Source organism: Pongo abelii, chromosome 1, assembly GCF_028885655.2.
Source record: "Pongo abelii isolate AG06213 chromosome 1, NHGRI_mPonAbe1-v2.0_pri, whole genome shotgun sequence".
Taxonomy (NCBI): domain Eukaryota; kingdom Metazoa; phylum Chordata; class Mammalia; order Primates; family Hominidae; genus Pongo; species Pongo abelii.
In genome coordinates this window covers 200,259,205-200,278,317 of record NC_071985.2, presented here as the reverse complement: position 1 = coordinate 200,278,317, position 19,113 = coordinate 200,259,205, and the positions used below count along the sequence as shown (strand labels likewise).

Here is a 19,113-nt window from a genome sequence, read left to right as displayed (position 1 = left end):
AGCCCAACTCAGCTCAGCACCTGTGGCCTGGCACATGGAGCCAGTGCAAGGAGGGGCAAGGACCTTCTCCAGGTGCCCATTGCCCTCGGGGTCGCGGCCCCTGCGGACCTCACTGGCCTCAGCTGTTGTTACTGCACCCCGTCCCCACTGTTTCTCATCTCTAGGTCTTTGCACATGCTGTGTCCTTTACCAGAGACACCCTTCTCCCGCTTTTCCCTGTTTCTCTGGCCATCCCCTTGTCCTCTCTCAGTCTAGCTTCCTCCAGGAAGCCCTCCCTGATTGCTCTAGCTGGGTAAGGGACCCGACCTCTGTGTCCCCACAGGGCTCTGTGCATGTCCATCATAGCAGTGGTAGGCTGTCATGCCCGTGTCTGTTTATCTGCCCACCTCACTCAATCTACTGGGAGTTCTTGAAGGCAAGAGCTCAGTCTCCTCCATTTCCATATCCCCAGTTTGTGGCACAAAATAAGCAATTATTAAATATTTTGGAATAAATATAACTGTTTTTTACAGAGCATATGATTCATCCATTTAACAAATACTTATAGAAACTTGTACTCCATGCCAGACACTATTCTAGATGTTGAGGATACAGCAAGGAACAAAACAGACGAAAATCTCTGCCTTTGTGGGGCATACAGTCTAGTTGAGTGTGTGAAAGGGAGACTCAAAGCTATAAATGCTTTAAGAAAAGTTTGTGGCCAGGTGCGGTGGCTCACACCTGTAATCCCAGCACTTTAGGAGGCTGAGGCAGGTGGATCACCTGAGGTCAGGAGTTCATGACCAGCCTGGCCAACGTGGCGAAACCCCATCTCTACTAAAAATACAAAAATTAGCTGGGTGTGGTGGTGGGTGTCTGTAATCCCAGCTACTTGGGAGGCTTAGGCAGGAGACTCGCTTGAACCCAGGAGGTGGAGGCTGCAGTGAGCTGAGATTGTGCCATTGCACTCCAGCCTGGATGACATGAGTGAAACTCTGTCTCAAGAAAAAAAAAAAAAAAAAAAGGTTTGTGCAGGAGGGTATAGACATCAGAAAGACTGGCTCACCAAATAAAAATACCATTGGTATTTTTAGAAACAAGCCAAAGATCACCAAGATTGCAGTCCCTCTGTTCAGAGGGGAAGCAGCACCGTTTTCTCACGTGACGACGATCATCTGTGTGAGCATTGTCACGTGTTTGCCAATATCAGCATTGTAAAAGTTAGGGATAAAACTGGTTTTTGTTGTGGAGTTTGTAATTTACAGAAAGAATTCAAGGTTTTTTCTGTTTTGAGGACTAATACTATACAGAAGGGCTCTATTTTTTTGAGACAGAGTCTCACTCTATTGCCCAGGCTGGAGTGCAGTGTCATGATCTCGGATCACTGCAACCTCTGCCTCCTCAGCTTCCCAAGTAGCTGGGATTACAGGCGTGTGCCACCATGAGAAGGGCTCTATTTTTTATTTGCTTTTTTTGTTTTTGTCATTTATTCGTTTATCTCCATTGTCTTTGAATCCTTTATCCCTGGCTGCAAGATGTTTTACCTTGTCTATTTCTCTGACTTTGGGACATGATGTGTGGGTATGATAGTAAGAATCAAATGGCAGGCTGGGCTCAGTGGCTCATGCCTGTAATTCTAGCACTTTGGGAGGCTGAGATGGGTTGATCACTTGAACTCAGGAGTTCAAGACCAGCAACATGGCAAAACCCCATTGCTACAGAAAAATACAAAATTAGCTGGGAGTAATGGTGCATGCCTGTAGTCCCGGCTACTTGGGAGGCTGAGGTGGGAGGATCAATTGCTTGAACCCAGGAGGTTGAGGCTTCAGTGAGCTGACGTCACACCACTGCACTCCAGCCTGGGGGACAGAGTGAGACCCTGTCTCAAAAGAAAAAAAATAATAAAAGAATAAAATGGTACAATGGCAGCAGGGCCAGGTGTCAGTCTGTTTTCTTGTTACCGTGCCTCCCAAGGCACAAGTCTGACCACATAAGTTTGTTTCAGCAATTTTCTGATTTTGTTGTTACTTTGATTTTTAAAAAATTTGGCCAGGTTTATGTACAGAGATGTATGTAACAAGATGTTGATTGATAAAGTCCTCCCAGTTGTTTGGTTCTTAAAATTAGAGCATTTGATAGAAAAGCTTGAGAGTTAACTCTGTTAGGAGACTTTGTAAGGCCCCCAGGCCAGAATTGTGTATGTGTGTGTGTATGTGAAAAAATTTTATATTATTAGAGATCAGGAACCTAGAACCATCCAATTCACCTCTGCCAGATTGTGCCTATACAACGTGTAATGTGGCGGTTACCCTTTTTTTGGAGAATCTTCGTTTGTCAGTGTTTCTGGACAAGCAGAGATTGATGTCTTCTTATAACCTTAAAGGCTGAAATTCCACAAGCCGTAGAGCAGGTCCAGTCCGGTTTCCTGGAGGCCTGGGGAGGCCTCATTCCCACTTTTGAAGTGCAGTCCTTGTTTCTTACTCTCAGGCTTGTCATGCCTAATTAAATGAAATTTGTCTTTAACTGTGACATTTCTGGCACAGCCATGGTTACAAATTTGATTTACCCAATTATATCCTGTTAGGAAGGAGGACAGATTCTTACAGATCCTCTTTATAGAACTAATGATCGTAAAAGAAAAGGGTCTCAGCAAAGGTACTTTGAAGAGTTTTTAGCAATTATTCCTAGTAGTTTTGTAGATAAGGCCAATTACATTTGTTGTTTTCAATAGAATGATTATTTGAACATCTCCTTGATGATTTATTATTTCATATCTATGTTAGGTTTTTATAGTCCCGCTCCCACCCTCACCCCCAGAATTCTGAAGAGTTAGTTGGAAGAAGGAAGAAGGCACCATTTTTGGAATATTTTATTCCAGTTTATTGAATACAGCCTCCTAAATTGAGGATTAGCGACAGTAATAAAGAAAAAAAAAAGAGCTTTAGAAAATTAGAACATTAAGGGTGAAATCAGTTTCATCCAGTCCTGGGGAATAATTCCTGTTCCTCTGATCCTGGGTTAGTTAGCCCGCTTTCAAAGTTATCTACTTCTGGACCAAGGACTCTTGGAGCCTACCTTGGCCTCTGGCAGTGTCTGGTCAAGAAGAGGATGTCAGCGTGGCAGCCTGTATGCATTTGTCTTTTCTAGCTCAAGGCAGAGGCCTTTAAGCAAGTGTGAGGGTAAAAATCAGACCTGTTGACTAGACCAAATGATTCTGGTTAGTTAATTGTAATAATCAACAATATCACAATGGAGGACAATGGAGTCCGCTATTAAGGTATAATCATGATCAATTTTTCAGATTAAAAACACGGTAGGCTGGCACGGTGGCTCACGCCTGTAATCCCAACCCTTTGGGAGGCCGAGACAGGTGGATCACTTGAGGTCAAGAGTTCGAGACCAGCCTGGCCAACATGGTCAAACTCCGTCTCTACTAAAAGTACAAAAATTAGCCAAGTGTGGTGGTGCATGCCTGTAGTCCCATCTACTCGGGAGGCTGAGACAGGAGAATCACTTGAACCAAGGAAGGCAGAGGTTGCAGTGAGCCGAGATCATGCCACTGCACTCCAGTCTGGGTGACAGAGCAAGACCCCATCTCACCAACAAAAAAATGTTATTGGCAGCAAGCGCACTGGCCCATCTTCAGGGTCTTTTAATCCCATAAAGCGTTATCACTAATTGTTAAGGGCATTCTAAATCTAGAGACAAAATCTTTTTAAAGAAATGTCTTTGTTGATGCTTATTATGCCAGCCTCTGTGCATTAGATTAGGTTTTTTTGGTCCATCTTAAAAAGTGCACAAGACCATATTATATATTATACATATTATATGTTTATGTATGTATAAAATTAACCCAGGGAGGTTGAGTTTCTCTTTTTATTTGCCAACTTTCTTATGCTACAAACTTTGTAGGGCAGCTATCACTCTAGTGTTTGGCTAATTAAAAATATGGAGAATACATAGGCCGGGTGCCATGGCTCACGCCTGTAATCCCAGCACTTTGGGAGGCCAAGGTGGGTGGATCACTTGAGGTCAGGAGTTGGAGACCAGCCTGGTCAACATGGTGAAACCCTGTCTCTACTAAAAATACAAAAATTGGCCAGGTGTGGTGGCGGGTGCCTATAATTCCAGCTACTTAGGAGGCCAAAGCAGGAGAATCATTTGAGCCTGGGAGGCAGAGGTTGCAGTGAGCTGAGATCACACCACTGCACTCCAGCCTGGGTGACAGAGCAAGACCCTGTCTCAAAAAACAAAAAAACAACAACAAAAAGAAGAATACAAAACCCAATCATTGTAAGCATCCCTCCTTTTGTAAAGCAAGGGAGCAAATCTTTGGTGTTGCCCAGCAGCCATTTGGAAATGCCAACAGCAATTGGATTTGCATTTGCACCTTGACAATTTTATCTTTCTGAATGGGGACCTGGATCTGAGAAAGGTGACAGCACAAAGTTGACGGAACAGGCAAGCTAATAAACACAAGAGCAAGTGATAATAATGATGAAGAATTCTGTTTTTTTTTTTTCCAAGAAGTAGACTTTGTTTAAAAATATTATTTAAGAACATGACCAAAAAAAAGCAACAAAAAATTAACAGGCCTTTGAAGGAGAGGAGAGTATTTTGCCAGAATGTTCTTTGACTCAGGGATTATTCTCCATTCCTGAGGGCACAATTTTTTTTTTCCCTCTCTCTCTCTCTTTTGGAGTAATTTGAGTTCATAATGGCAGGAAACCAAACAAACAACAAAAGAGGATTCTATCAACATTTGGAAGACAGTTTATAAGTCACTAGACGCTTGCACATATAATTAAACTGATATGTCCTAACTCAGTGGCAAAGAGGCAAGTGTCCCACATGCCCAGAACTCCCAGGATTCTTTAGACAAACAAACAAAGCCAAAGCTGAAGAAACAACCAGATTCCAGATTCCTTGTCCTCTGCTATTTGACCAAGGCCCTTTCCTACTTATTTGTCCCTTGGCAGAGAACCAGGCATCAGATCATATAATCAAATCCATCTTCCCAATGTTACAGCCACTAATGAAGGGCATAAAAGAAGGTCATGTCCAAAACAGAGCCAGCCCCGGTCAAGCAATAGAGGTAGAGTTAGCAAGAGGGCAAGCAAGATCCACCCTGGGAGTTGAGAAGGTTGTGCTTGGGAGCATGGTCGGAGTGAGGTGGTTGAGTGGCGTTGGAGCATCTTAATCGGCCTGCAGCGTGAAAGGAAGGCACAAGCAAAGTGAGGTACTTGCAAAGTGTTGCACAAGTCCAGGCTTCAGAAGGATCAGCCCTCTACGTAATAAACACCACATAGATTTATAGAGAAAATAGAACATTTTCTGTTCTTGTTAGTCTGTTCATGGTAGAAAACCAGCATTGTCTCGTGCAGTTAGTGTATGTGTAAGGGTCGTCTGTACCTGCAGATATCACAGTGTGGGAGTCAGGGCTTGAGGCCAGGAGTCTGAGACTGCCCTGGGCAACATGTTGAGACCCATCTCTACAAAAAATTGAAAAGTTAGCCGAGTGTGGTGGCATGTGTTGTAGCTCCAGCTACTCAGGAGACTGAGGTGGGAGGATTGCTTGAACCCAGGAGGTAGAGGCTGCAGTGAGCTGAGATCGCGCCACTGCACTGCAGCCTGGGTGACAGAGATCCTATCTAAACAAACAAACAACAAACAAACCATTGTTTTGGGAGGAAGTTAGTAAGTTATAGGAAATGGCTGAAAGTTTTATCTATTTGTGGAACTAGAACTAGACAGAGTGACTCTGGATTTGTCTGTTTATTCTGGGTGCAAAGTGGTTTTGTTTTTGTTTTTCTTTTCCCGGCAGGGTGATGTTATGTACATGCCTAATGATCATTGCAGCAGGGGAAAGTGTCATTTTAGTTTTTTCAAGTCTGATAATAATAACAACGACAACTATTCCTTATTAAAGAACTTCTGTGTGCCAGGTCCTGCTTAAGGTGTTTTAATATACAAGGTGTCCATAAAATCCCTGTACAGTGTGAATTTGTTATTTCTTCATAAGAGATAATGAATTTGAAAAATGCCACAGAGGGGGAATCCTCTCAAGGAATGTTTAACTTTCATATATCTATGACCATTGTTTTAGTTAAAAAACACGACATGCTAAAAGCCATCTCATGGCTGAGAAATAAAAGTGATAATTCATGAATCCTTAATAATTTTATTGAAACATTGAATACATTTCCTCTTTGTTTTCATAAGTTGCTTAACTTAAATAGAAATTAATGTATTAAAAACTAACACTGCAAAAATATTTTATGAACACCCTTTAAATTCTTACAGTCTTTATTATCCCCATTTTAGAGAGGGGGAAACTGAGGCTGAGGGAGGCAGAGTCACCTGCCCCAGGTTACCCAGCTAAGAGGTGGCAGAAGCAAGATTCGAGTGCAGTGCACCAAGGAGCAGCCCAGTTCAGAAAGAAGGAAAGGGCTGGGGCATCAGGCTGCAGAAGAAGCACATGGGGGTGGCAGTGCCAGGCAAGAGAACAGAGCAAGTCTTTGGAGCCCTTGGGTGGGACTGGGACAGTGGGGATGAAGGGGGGTAGTCCAGGGCCACTAGCTTCAGCTCAGCTTCCTTGTGCTGCCTAAAGAAGAGTGACTACCACCTGGGCGCGGTGGCTCATTCCTGTAATCCCAGCACTTTGGGAGGCTGAGGTGAGCGGATTACTTGAGGTCAGGAGTTCGAGACTAGCCTGGTCTTGAACCATGGTGGTCTACTAAAAATACAAAAAAATTAGCCGAGCACAGTGGCATGGGCCTGTAGTCCCAGCTACTTGGGAGGCTGAGGCAGGATAATCACTGAACTGGGGAGGCGGAGGTTGCAGTGAGCTGAGATTGTGCCACTGCACTCCAGCTTCAGTGATAGAGCGAGACTCCATCTCAAAAAAAAAAAAAAAAAAAAAAAAAAGAAGTGTGACCACCTAGAGTCGGGGTGGACTTCCCATCACCACAGATGTGGGAGCTGGGGCTGGGTGCTCCACTAGTGGGAAGATGCCCTACAAAAAGAGGATTCTGACGTTAGAATTGATGTTAGAATTGAGGGCTTAGGCTTGACTTGAAGTTCAGGGACTGAAGACAAGAGCTTTGTGGCTAAAAGAACAGGTAACCTGGTCCTTCCTTATCCAACAGTTGCTCCCTGAAGCTTTTTCTGAGCCAGCCCCATGCTGGGTGCCATGCACAGGGACACAGGAGCGGGCAGAGGCAGGCCCCTGCCACTGTGACCTAGGAGGATGGCAGATGTGGAAACCTCCTTGAGAGAGGGAAGTAGGAGGTGGAGGTTGGGGGGGATCATCTGGGTTGAGTACGGAGGGGTCCACAGCCCTCCCCAGTCGGAGGAAGAACGACATGAGCAAAGGCTCGAGGTCCGCTGGGGGGCTGCATCTGCATGTGTGTTGGGGGAGGTTGGTAAGATGCTCCTCTCAGGAGCGCAGTGGCAGAGGAGGAGGCCTTAGAAACCAAGGCCAGAATGTGAAGGGCCTTGCAAGCTGGGGAAGGGGATGTGGACTCTGTCCTGGAAAAAGAGGGAGACCGTGGAGGTTGCCAGACTGGGCTGTGACCAGGTCAGAGCCCTGCAGCTTCAGCCGTGCCAAGGCCTGGCGGGGAGAGGCTGAGGCTGGGAGTCAAGGGGGAGGCCGGGCAGTTGTTGCACTTGCATGGGAGGAGGCCAGAGGGGCAACTTGCTGGTCAAGAGGGCTTGGCTGGTTCCTGAGGAAGGAGCTGAATCCACTGGAGGACTGTCGGTCAGTCAGTCAGCAAACCCTCATGAAATACACCCAGGGCATGGAAGTCGCTGATAATGTGGAACCTATTTCTCTTGTCAACGATGGACTTCAGGGAGAAAGAACTTGCTTTCCTTCATTCAGTCTGTGTCTATTTATGGAATCCCCTCTGTGCTGAGCCCATGCCAGGTACTGGGGTGATGGTGGGGAATGAGCCCAAGGGAGTTCCTCTGAAGGAACACAGTGACCAGACATGGAGAAAATAGTACCCGTGCAGAGACTTTTGGGAAGCCGATGTCTTTGTTGCCTGCGAGGTGGGCCACAGGGAGCCTGACCTGGTCTAGGGGGTCAGGGGAGGCTGCCCTGATGAAGGGACTTTTATGCTGAGATCGGGAGTTGGGTTTTAGCCAGGTGTTAGCTGAGGAACAGATGTTCCTGGTAGAGGGAACAGCTTGGATAAAGGATTGGAGGTGGAAAAGGGCTCAGTGCTGGAGGAGCTAGTGCAAGGCCACTGTGGCTGGGTTTCGGGGCAAGGGGAGAAGGGGTTGTGGGTTTTTTTTTTTTTTAATTATACTTTAAGTTCTAGGGTACATGTGCACAACGTGCAGGTTTGTTACATATGCATACATGTGCCATGTTGGTGTGCTGCACCCATTAACTCATCATTTACATTAGGTATATCTCCTAATGCTATCCCTCCCCCCTCCCCCCACCCCACAACAGGCCCCGGAGTGTGATGTTCCCCTTCCTGTGTCCATGTGTTCTCATTGTTCAATTCCCACCTATGAGTGAGAACATGCAGTGTTTGGTTTTTTTGTCCTTGCAGTAGTTTGCTGAGAATGATGGTTTCCAGCTTCATCCATGTCCCTACAAAGGACATGAACTCATCATTTTTTATGGCTGCATAGTATTCCATGGTGTATATGTGCCACATTTTCTTAATCCAGTCTATCATTTTTGGACATTTGGGTTGGTTCCAAGTCTTTGCTATTGTGAATAGTGCTGCAATAAACATACGTGTGCATGTGTCTTTATAGCAGCATGATTTATAATCCTTTGGGTATATACCCAGTAATGGGGTGGCCGGGTCAAATGGTATTTCTAGTTCTAGATCCTTGAGGAATCGCCACACTAACTTCCACAATGGTTGAACTAGTTTACAGTCCCACCAACAGTGTAAAAGTGTTCCTATTTCTCCACATCCTCTCCAGCACCTGTTTCCTGACTTTTTAATGATTGCCATTCTAACTGGTGTGAGATGGTATCTCATTGTGGTTTTGATTTGCATTTCTCTGATGGCCAGTGATGATGAGCATTTTTTCATGTGTCTTTTGGCTGCATAGATGTCTTCTTTTGAGAAGTGTCTGTTCATATCCTTCACCCACTTGTTGATGGGGTTGTTTTTTTCTTGTAAATGTGTTTGAGTTCTTTGTATATTCTGGATATTAGCCCTTTGTCAGATGAGTAGATTGCAAAAATTTTCTCCCATTCTGTAGGTTGCCTGTTCACACCGATGGTAGTTTCTTTTGCTGTGCAGAAGCTCTTTAGTTTAATTGGATCCCATTTGTCAATTTTGACTTTTGTTGCCATTGCTTTTGGTGTTTTAGACATGAAGTCCTTGCCCATGCCTATGTCCTGAATGGTATTGCCTAGGTTTTCTTCTAGGGTTTTTATGGTTTTAGGTCTAATATTTAAGTCTTTAATCCATCTTGAATTAATTTTTGTATAAGGTGTAAGGAAGGGATCCAGTTTCAGCTTTCTACATATGGCTAGCCAGTTTTCCCAGCACCATTTGTTAAATAGGGAATCCTTTCCTCATTTCTTGTTTTTGTCCGGTTTGTCAAAGATCAGATAGTTGTAGATGTGTGGCATTATTTCTGAGAGCTCTGTTCTGTTCCATTGGTCTATATCTCTGTTTTGGTACCAGTATCATGCTGTTTTGGTTACTGTAGCCTTGTAGTATAGTTTGAAGTCAGGTAGTGTGATGCCTCCAGCTTTGTCCTTTTGGCTTAGGATTGATTTGGCAATGCGGGCTCTTTTTTGGTTCCATATGAACTTTGAAGTAGTTTTTTCCAATTCTGTGAAGAAAGTCATTGGTAGCTTGATGGGGATGGTATTGAATCTATAAATTACCTTGGGCAGTATGGCCATTTTCACGATATTGATTCTTCCTACCCGTGAGCATGGAATGTTCTTCCATTTGTTTGTATCCTCTTTTATTTATTTATTATTGAGCAGTGGTTTGTAGTTCTCCTTGAAGAGGTTCTTCACATCCCTTGTAAGTTGGATTCCTAGGTATTTTATTCTCTTTGAAGCAATTGTGAATGGGAGTTCACTCATGATTTGGCTCTCTGTTTGTCTGTTATTGGTGTATAAGAATGCTTGTGATTTTTGCACATTGATTTTGTATCCTGAGACTTTGCTAAAGTTGCCTATCAGCTTAAGGAGATTTTGGGCTGAGATGATGGGGTTTTCTAGATATACAATCATGTCATCTGCAAACAGGGACAATTTGACTTCCTCTTTTCCTAATTGAATACCCTTTATTTCTTTCTCCTGCCTGATTGCCCTGGCCAGAACTTCCAACACTATGTTGAATAGGAGTGGTGAGAGAGGGCATCGCTGTCTTGTGCCAGTTTTCAAAGGGAATGCTTCCAGTTTTTGCCCATTCAGTATGATATTGGCTGTGGGTTTGTCATAAATAGCTCTTATTATTTTGAGATACATCCCATCAATACCTAGTTTATTGAGAGTTTTTAGCATGAAGGGCTGTTGCATTTTGTCAAAGGCCTTTTCTGCAACTACTGAGATAATCATGTGGTTTTTGTTGTTGGTCCTGTTTATATGCTGGATTACATTTATTGATTCGCATATGTTGAACCAGCCTTGCATCCCAGGGATGAAGCCCACTTGATCATGGTGGATAAGCTTTTTGATGTGTTGCTGGATTCAGTTTGCCAGTATATCATTGAGGATTTTTGCATCAATGTTCATCAGGGATATTGGTCTAAATTTCTCTTTTTTTGTTGTGTCTCTGCCAGGCTTTGGTATCAGGATGATGCTGGCCTCATAAAATGAGTTAGGGAGGATTCCCTCTTTTTCTATTTATTGGAATAGTTTCAGAAGGAATGGTACCAGCTCCTCCTTGTACCTCTGGTAGAATTCGGCTGTGAATCCATCTGGTCCTGGACTTGGTTGTGGGGTTTAAAACAAAGGCAGTGTGAGTCCTGGGGACCCTTAAGGGTTAAGTGACGGGGAGCCTAACTAAACGAATTCCCCAGCCCTAGAGAGAATGAGGATGGGATGAAGTGAAGAGGATGCTGGCCTCAGGCGGAGTTGGTCCAGATGACCCTTAAGGTGCTTCCATTGTAGAGACAGGGTGTAGCAGCCTGGGATGGGATCCTGAAACATGTGACACCCAGAAATGTGCAGGAGTGCTCAGAACTGGGTCAGCCCAGCTTCTCTTGGCACAGCTGTTGTGGAAGGCCAGACCCCAGGCCTTGATCCTGAGTCTGGGGCCCGCCCCTGCCCTCGGGATTCCCCATCTAGCAGGGGAGAGAAGTGTGGGTGGCCTTGAGAGTCCAGTGGGGTTGGCTCTGTGGTGAGGAATGTGCTCTGGAAGCCTGTGGGGTGAGCAGTTCGCTCAGGGGAGATTCCGCAGAGCCCCACTCGCCAATGAATCTGGAAGGATGAGCTGACATTTACTGGGCCAAAGAGCTGGGGAGGTCCCAGTGCTGAGGATGCAGACATAGCAGAGGTGTGGGGAGACTTATCAGACACGGCTGGCAGGGAAGAGTCATTATCTGACCAGGACGTAGGGGTGCGTACGAGCAGGGAGGGGATGCTGGACCACCTGGTGAAGGCTTGAATGACATATAAGGAATTTGGACTTTGTCAGTGTTTATAATGGCAGCCAATGGGCTTATTGGTAGCAGGGAGTGTTTCTTACTCAATCCTGTGTCCCTAAGTCTAACACTGGGCCTGGCCAGAGGGGCTTTAGTTTCTTGGATGAGTTTGTTGATGGCCTGATGGCAAACCCAGTCAGTGAGAGGGGCTGGGGCCTTGGAAGGAAGGAGTGGACACCCTTTTGATAAAATCTGGATATTCCCCTCCACTTTTGTTCCTCAACAAATTAGGCAAACAAGGTTCAGGCCCAGCTGGCATTTCATTGCCCACCTGCTTGGTACAGCGGATTTGCCTAAACAGATGCTTGAAGACACGCCCAGGGAGATGGTGCAAAGGCATGAGTGTGGAAAGCAGGGAAGGCCACTATTAGTGCATGCCAGGCTGCTGAGCTCCATTTGTGGACATCATCGCCCAGTCCACAGCTCCATCCTCACCTGGGCTGTTGGGCAGGTACAGGGTCATCAGCCCTCAAATCACTGCCCCATTGTCACCTTCCCCATGAGGCCCTTATCCCCGTTTAAAACTGTACCCCTCCTTCCCGTCACTCATGGTCTCCCCATCTTGTTGTTTTTCCCACAGAACTTACTACCTTCTACATGTGATTTACTTGTTTATTTCACGCTTGTTGTTTATTTCCTCCAGGCAGTAGCTTTTGTCTGTTTTGTGCATGATATATTCCAAATACCCAGCACAGTGCCTGGGGCATGGGTACCCAATGTAATGAATGTGAATGAATGAGTAACGGTAACTGGCAAACATTGAGTGCTTACTTTGTACCAACACTAGGCTAAGCCCTTTACATGCATTACCTGATGTTATCTTCACAAAGCCCGATGAGATAGGGACTGTATTTTTATACCGATTTTGCAGATGAGGAAACTGATGCTCAGTGGTTTGTCCAAGGTCACCCAGCTGGTAAATAGCCAGGATGAGAACCCAGGAGTGGCAGGGACAGAAGGAGCTCTCAGGAAGGACACAGAGGGGCTGAGCTTCAGGGCCATGCTGTCCCACATTCTCCCATTTACTGGGGTGACCATGTAGCTGTCACAGACATGTGCCTGACATGGGGTAGGGACAGGAAATAAATGTCTGGGGCCAATTAGAGGGAGATGTCTCCTTCTTCTTAGGGAATGAGGCTGGGTGGGCAGGGAAGGTCCCGACAAAGCTGTGCATCTGTGTTCTTTGCAATGTGTGGTCTGTAGTGTGGGGTTTTGAAAGAGAGGGGCAGCCAAATCAGGCCTCCTCCGAGGCCTGCACTGGGTTGCTGCAAGGGCTCTGGTGGTGGGCTGGGGACAGCAGGGACCTGTGGGAAGTGGGAGGCTCTGGTCAGACTGGCAGTGGAGGCCAGAGAAGGAAGGAAGAGCCATGGCCGTTGAAGTCCCCAGCTCTTGCCTGGGCTCACTCTTGGTCCTTGGGGAGCATGGGCAGGGTAGGGACCGAGAGGCTTTGGGGCCAGAGTAAGGACTTGGGGACTGGAGCAGTCTTGGGGTGCGTGTCAGGGACTTCGACCTTACCGGGCTGCCCATTACAGAATCCACACAGGCGACAGACCCTACAAGTGCCCACATCCTGGCTGCGAGAAGGCTTTCACTCAGCTCTCCAACCTCCAGGTGAGTGCCTGCCTGCCTCCTGCCCACCAGGTGCTCTGGTGCCCCCCCACCAACCCCCACAAGGAAGCATAGGAAGGGGGTGGGGCGAGGGAGCCCTGTTCCTCTCCTGACCCCCTGCTGTGCCCCTACAGTCTCACCAGCGCCAGCACAACAAGGACAAGCCCTACAAGTGTCCCAACTGCTACCGGGCCTATTCGGACTCCGCTTCCTTACAGATCCACCTCTCGGCCCATGCCATCAAGCACGCCAAGGCCTACTGCTGCAGCATGTGTGGGCGGGCCTACACCTCGGTGAGTGCCGGTCGGCCTGTGCCCTGCCCCGGGGGAGCCACTTCCTCTTCCAGGCCTCAGCTGCTTCCCCATCTTCAGATCTGTGTCGACTCTTCCCATTTTCCAGACAAAGAAATTGAGACCTAGAGAAGGGAAGTGACACCCTGAGATCACAGGGAAGGGTAGAACCAGGGCTTTTGCTTCCCACTTCTGGTTTCAGCTACCCCAGACCAAGCCCCTAGCCTCCTGCTCACCTTTAGCTTGAGTCTCCGAGGCCCTGGAGTACTCACAGCAGTGGCAGGAGGCTTTTCACCTGCTCTGCAGAGCTACAGAGAGAGAAGGGCCTTCCAGTCACCCAGGAAGCTGCAACCCCCATCGTGGCCACAAGGTGGCGCAGTGACGTGGCCCATAGCCACCTTCATCTCAGGAAAGACTTGAGCAGCCCGGAAAGCTCAGAGCATTCAGCTCCCGTCCCTGGGTGGGAATTTCCCCAAACGAGGGCCTTTTGACACCCAGAAATACCATTCACCCCCAGGCGAATCACTTGAGTGTGTGCTTCTGTTTGATCTAATATTCTAGTTAACAGACCCCGTATCCCCAACATAGAGGTCACTGAGCCTCAGTTTCCTCATCTGTCAGATGGATGAACTCACAGGGCTGTTGGCTGGCAGAGTGGTGCCAAATCAACCTGAGCTAGTACCATTATTTATTCACTCAGTCTTTACTAAACACTTCTGCCTGGTGCTCGGGCATTGGGATGAGCCAGACAGATCTATTTTTTGCCCCCAGGGAAGTTAAGAACTGTTGGAGACAAGTATTAAACAAGTACACACGTAACTGTTTGATGGGAAATTGTGTAGCGGCTGTAAAGTAGAGACTCTCGGCCCTAGTCCAGATGGACATTTGGGCCGGACGTTTCCACTGTGGGTGCTGGCCTGCGCGTGGCAGGGCTCTGAGCAGCATTCCAGGCCTCCACCCACAAGATGCCAGTAGCAACCGCTCCCCAAGTGGTGACAGCCAAAAAATGTCTTCAGGGATGACACAGAGGGGCTGAGCTGCAGGGCCATGCTGTCCTGCATTCTGGAGTCCTGCATCCTGGGGGACAGCATGGCCCTGAAGCTCTGTCCCTCTGTGTCCTCCCTGGGAGCTCCTTCTGTCCCTGCCACTCCTGGGTTCTCATCCTGGCTCTTTGTCCCTGGGGGGGCAAAATCACCTCAATTGAGAACCACTGTGGTAAAAGTGTGTTTTGAAAGCCAGCAGGGAGGACACAATGGAGGCTGGGAAGGGGGATTAGTCCAGTTTGACCACCTGGAGGAGCAACGCTTAGATGAAGCCTTGAAGGATAATTGGGTGAGGAGGAGAAAGAGGGGAAAGAAGCTTCCACGCAGGCGAACACTGAGTGCAAACCCCCTGAGAGGGAACAAACTTGGTATGTTACAAGAACTCAAAGGAAATTAGGCCAGTTGGGGCCTTGGGGCTCTATTAGAAAAGTTTGGATATTTTTTCAGGTGGAATGGGAAGCCACAGGGAGGGGACTGTCAGGGAGGGTTTTTTTTTGGTGTATTTTAGAGACGGGGTCTTGCTATGTTGCCCAGGCTGGAATCAAAATCCTGGGCTCAAGGGATCCTCCTGCTTCAACCTCCAGAGTAGCTGGGGCTACAGGTGTGCACCACTGTGCCTGGCAGGGAAGGTATTTTTGCAAGGTCACTCTGGCTGGAGGCTGTTCATGGATCATAGGTGGGGTCGTTGGCAGTACTTGTCAGGTGCCGGGCAGGGCTGCCACTTGCTAAGTGCTGAGTCTGTAACGTTTATTCTTCCCTGGAGTTCAAAGGGCAGAGGAGGGTCAGGAGGCGAAGAGGACAGAATCTGCAGGGAAAAGAGCTCCAAAGGGGTGAGCAGGAGCCCCCGCTTGGCTAGCTGATCTCCAGTCAGTCCCTGCCTCTCTCCAAGGCTCAAGTTTTCCATAACCTCCTACACCATCAACCAATCCTGCCTCATCCATACTCCTATTTTTTGAAGTACAATCCAGACATCATACTGTTTCTAAAAATTTCACTTTATCTCTCTAATGATAAAGACTCCTTTTTTGAGCATATCCACAATACCTTTGGAATACCAAAAAGTAATTAACCAAAGTCCTTATCATCATCAGATACTCAAATACCCATTCAGCATTGACATTTTCATTTGTGTCATGAATGCCATGATTTGGTGTATTTACATTATTCCTTTTTTTTTTTTTTTTTTTTTTTTGAGATGGAGTCTCGCTCTGTCACCCAGGCTGGAGTGCAGTGGCGCAGTCTCAGCTCACTGCAACATCTGCCTCCCAGGTTCAAGTGATTCTCCTGCCTCAGCCTCCCGAGTAGCTGGGAATACAGGCATGTGCCACTACGCCCAACTAATGTTTTTGTATTTTTAGTAGAGACGGGGTTTCACCATGTTGGCCAGGCTGGTCTCGAACTGATGACCTCAGGTGATCTGCTCGCCTCAGTCTCCCAAAGTGCTGGGATTATAGGCATGAGCCACCGTGCCCAGCCTACATTATTCTTTTTAGCTCAAGATCCAAATAAGATTTCTGCATCGTAGTGGCTCAGTATATCTTTTAATCTCTAGGTCCCCTTACCCCCACTTTTTTTCTTTGTTATTTATTCACTGAAGAGTAGTTTCCTAGCTAGGAATTTGCAGGTTGCTTCCCTCTGGTATTGGATAGCATGTTGCCACATTTGAGGGCTTCCTCTGCTGGGTTCTGAGCATATTGAGGTCTGAAGTCAAGGAGTGGCAGGTGGGAGTACCGCCTCTGCTTCTGGCAAAGGCGATTGGAAGGATGCAGCTTAGTGTGAGGGCTTCTGGGCCTGCAGTGAGCCCTGGGTCACAACTTCACCTACCCAGGCCTGGTGCCTCAGGTCAGATCCAGCAGAGCCAGTGGAGGACATGATAGTACCCACCTGTAGTCCCAGCTACTTGGAGGGCTGAGGTGGGAGAACTGCTTGAGCCCAGGAGGTTGAGGCTGCGGTGAGCTGTGATTGTGCCACAGCATTCCAGCCTGGGCGACACAGTGAGACCTTAAGAAAAGGAAGGAAAGGAAATGTAGAGACTAGGGCAGGAGTGGACCCTTCAACCCTTACTCCATGCTAAGGGCTTGATCTTTGTCACCATAGCAACCTGTTGAGGTTGTTCCTCCCCTATGCCTGCTTAGAGGAGGAAACTGAGGCTCAGAGAGATAAGATGACTTGTCCAAGTTCTCACCACTAAGAAAGAGCAGAGCTAGGCTCAGACCCAGTCCTGCTGCCTCACTGTCACTGGGATCACCAGCCAGATGCAGGCACAGTGCTTCACCTGGCAGACAGGGCTGAGGTTCAGCCAGTATACCCAGCTACACCCAGGTGGCAAGGGGCTGGGGTCCTGGCCCTGGGGAGCCACAGGTGGGCACTGCTGAGGGGTGAGCTCTCCAGCCAGCACTCGTACTGGCAGCAGTGCAGTGTCTCTAGAAGCAATGGCCGATGCCCATCTGACCCTGCGAAGCTGTGGCTGTCCTCCACCCTCTGAACCGCCTACCAAGAGCCCTCCAGTGGCTGCTGGTGGGAACTGCAGCCTCTTCTCCCTCCCTTGCTGGTGGTTCCCAGTTCTGAATCTCATCCCTGCCCACAGGAGACCTACCTGATGAAGCACATGTCCAAACACACGGTGGTGGAGCACCTGGTGAGCCATCACTCGCCCCAGAGGACGGAGTCCCCCGGCATCCCGGTGCGAATCTCTCTCATCTGAGCCCACTGGAGGCGCCGCCCCACCCGGCCCACTGGCAGACACAGACCCAGGCAGCACCAGGCCCCAGCTCCCTCTGGGGGCCCTCCAGGAACCACCAAGCTCTCTCACGACCTTCCCAATCTTCCAGAAAGCTTGGTCCGCAGAAGCCCTGCCTGGTCCAGTCCGGGGGGCGGCCAGGCCAACTGCAAGATTCTGGACTGTTTTGGTGGCATCCAAAGACGATCTCAGAGCACTTTGAACCTCTCTGTTGAGTTTTCTTTTTGTTCCCCACCCTTCACTTGCTTCACTGTTTTTTTTTTTTTTCGTTTTTTTAAGTTTGTTTTGGAAATAACAGAAAAGATATTTATTGGCCAGGAAGTTGGTGCTGCTAAGACCGAGAAATTTAAAGAATCGGACAGATGGACGCAGAGAACCAGAGGGCAGTGTGGGACCTTCTCTTGCCATGGCCTCAGGTCTTGAGGGAAGGCTCGGGCCTAGGTTTCTGGACTGCAAAGGGGACCCCCAGGTGGGAGGGGCAGGAAGCAGCCGGAGTGAGCCCTTCGCCCCTGAGTGCCTGGCTCGCACCTCTCGAGCTGTGCCCCGGGCATCACTGAGCAGAGGGGTGCGGCAGCTTAAGGAGGCAGAAATGAGAGGGGCGGGAGATCCACAGGACCAAAGGGTGCAGTGATGGGCTGGGTGGTGGGCCCAGGGAAATGGGGTGGGGATGGGCTGGGTAAGACCTGGCCCTCCCCTGCTGCCCTGAAGACCACCCCAGTCTACCTCGGTGCTGGCCAGGAAACCTTTTGGCTACCTCTCCCACCATCCCAGACTGTGGGCGGGGGATGGGGAGGGAGTGGGCCTGGGGCTGGGACCTCCCTCCAGAATTTCCTCCAGATGGGGGCAGTGCCCAGGGAGGGGTTATTTGTCTTCCCTGCCATGGAGTGGGAATCCCCAGCCGAGGCCCTAGGCCCCTCAGCAGGGAAGGGATCCTCGGGGAGGCAGATCCCAGGAACAGACCCTGCCCCCAGCCCCCACAGACACACCCCAATCTGAAAGCCATGCGTGTCGGTGTATATAGGAACCATGTACAGAGCCCGGAGAAGCCCCCTACATCCCCCCGGGAAAAAAAAGAAAACTAGACAGAAACTCATCTATATATTCTGTATCTGGAGTTCCGTTTTGAATATTAACTGTGTTATTTTTATACACTTTTTAAGCCTTAACTCGCCATTGATTTACCAGTTTAACGTTTCCTGGGGTTTCTTTTCCCATGGGGTTCTCTGCCCCCACCCCCGGCCCTTTGTTTGACTTGCGTCGTCTGATACTCAGTATTGTAGCTTTTTGTCCGCATGTTACTCCCTGTAAATACGCTGTTATACATACTGTTAACACCCCTTTGCTTTTTCTATGGGACCTCCAGGCCACCATATTTAGAACTAGTTACCTTATTAAAAAAGAAAAAACAGTCTGTTGGCTTCTCAGTCTGCATCTTGGAGGCAGGGAGGTGAGGGCAGGTGCCCCTCAGACACTTCAGGAAGGTAGTTTGCATTCTATTTAAAAAAGGGGGTGGGGAGCAAATGAAAATCAAATGTGGGGGGAAAACACTAAAGGGGGCAAGAAACAAAGGAATTACAAACCCTCTGCTCTTTGTATTTCTCTGTTGTGAAGAATAAACTGTACCTGCACCCGGGTGGCGGTGGTGTTTGGCGTGCTCTGTGCGAGGGCAGGGCTGGGGGGCACCTTTCCATTGCTCCTCTCCCCTCCCCCGCCTCCCAGACTTGGAGAAGGAAGAAAGTGGCCTCTCACTGTGGGCTGGCCTCACTCCAGGTGCTGAACTGAGTGCTTTATGTTGATTGCCTCACAACTC

At 48.1% G+C, this 19,113-nt stretch overlaps 1 protein-coding gene and 1 pseudogene across 4 annotated transcripts in view; both read left to right on the top strand.

Moving 5' to 3' along the window:
- ZNF362 (zinc finger protein 362) overlaps positions 1–18,936 on the top strand; it is a 44,374-nt gene extending 25,438 nt beyond the window's left edge. For all 4 annotated transcript variants that reach the window (XM_024235893.3, XM_024235900.3, XM_054538178.2 and 1 more), the window contains 3 exons: positions 13,155–13,233; positions 13,365–13,523; positions 17,151–18,936. In XM_024235893.3, coding sequence (XP_024091661.1) covers positions 13,155–13,233; positions 13,365–13,523; positions 17,151–17,267 — 355 coding nt within the window. In that variant the 3' untranslated portion in view covers positions 17,268–18,936. The remainder of the gene's footprint in view (positions 1–13,154; positions 13,234–13,364; positions 13,524–17,150) is intronic.
- Positions 17,934–18,936, top strand: LOC129051662 (uncharacterized; annotated as a pseudogene).
- Positions 18,937–19,113: the final 177 nt, after the last annotated feature.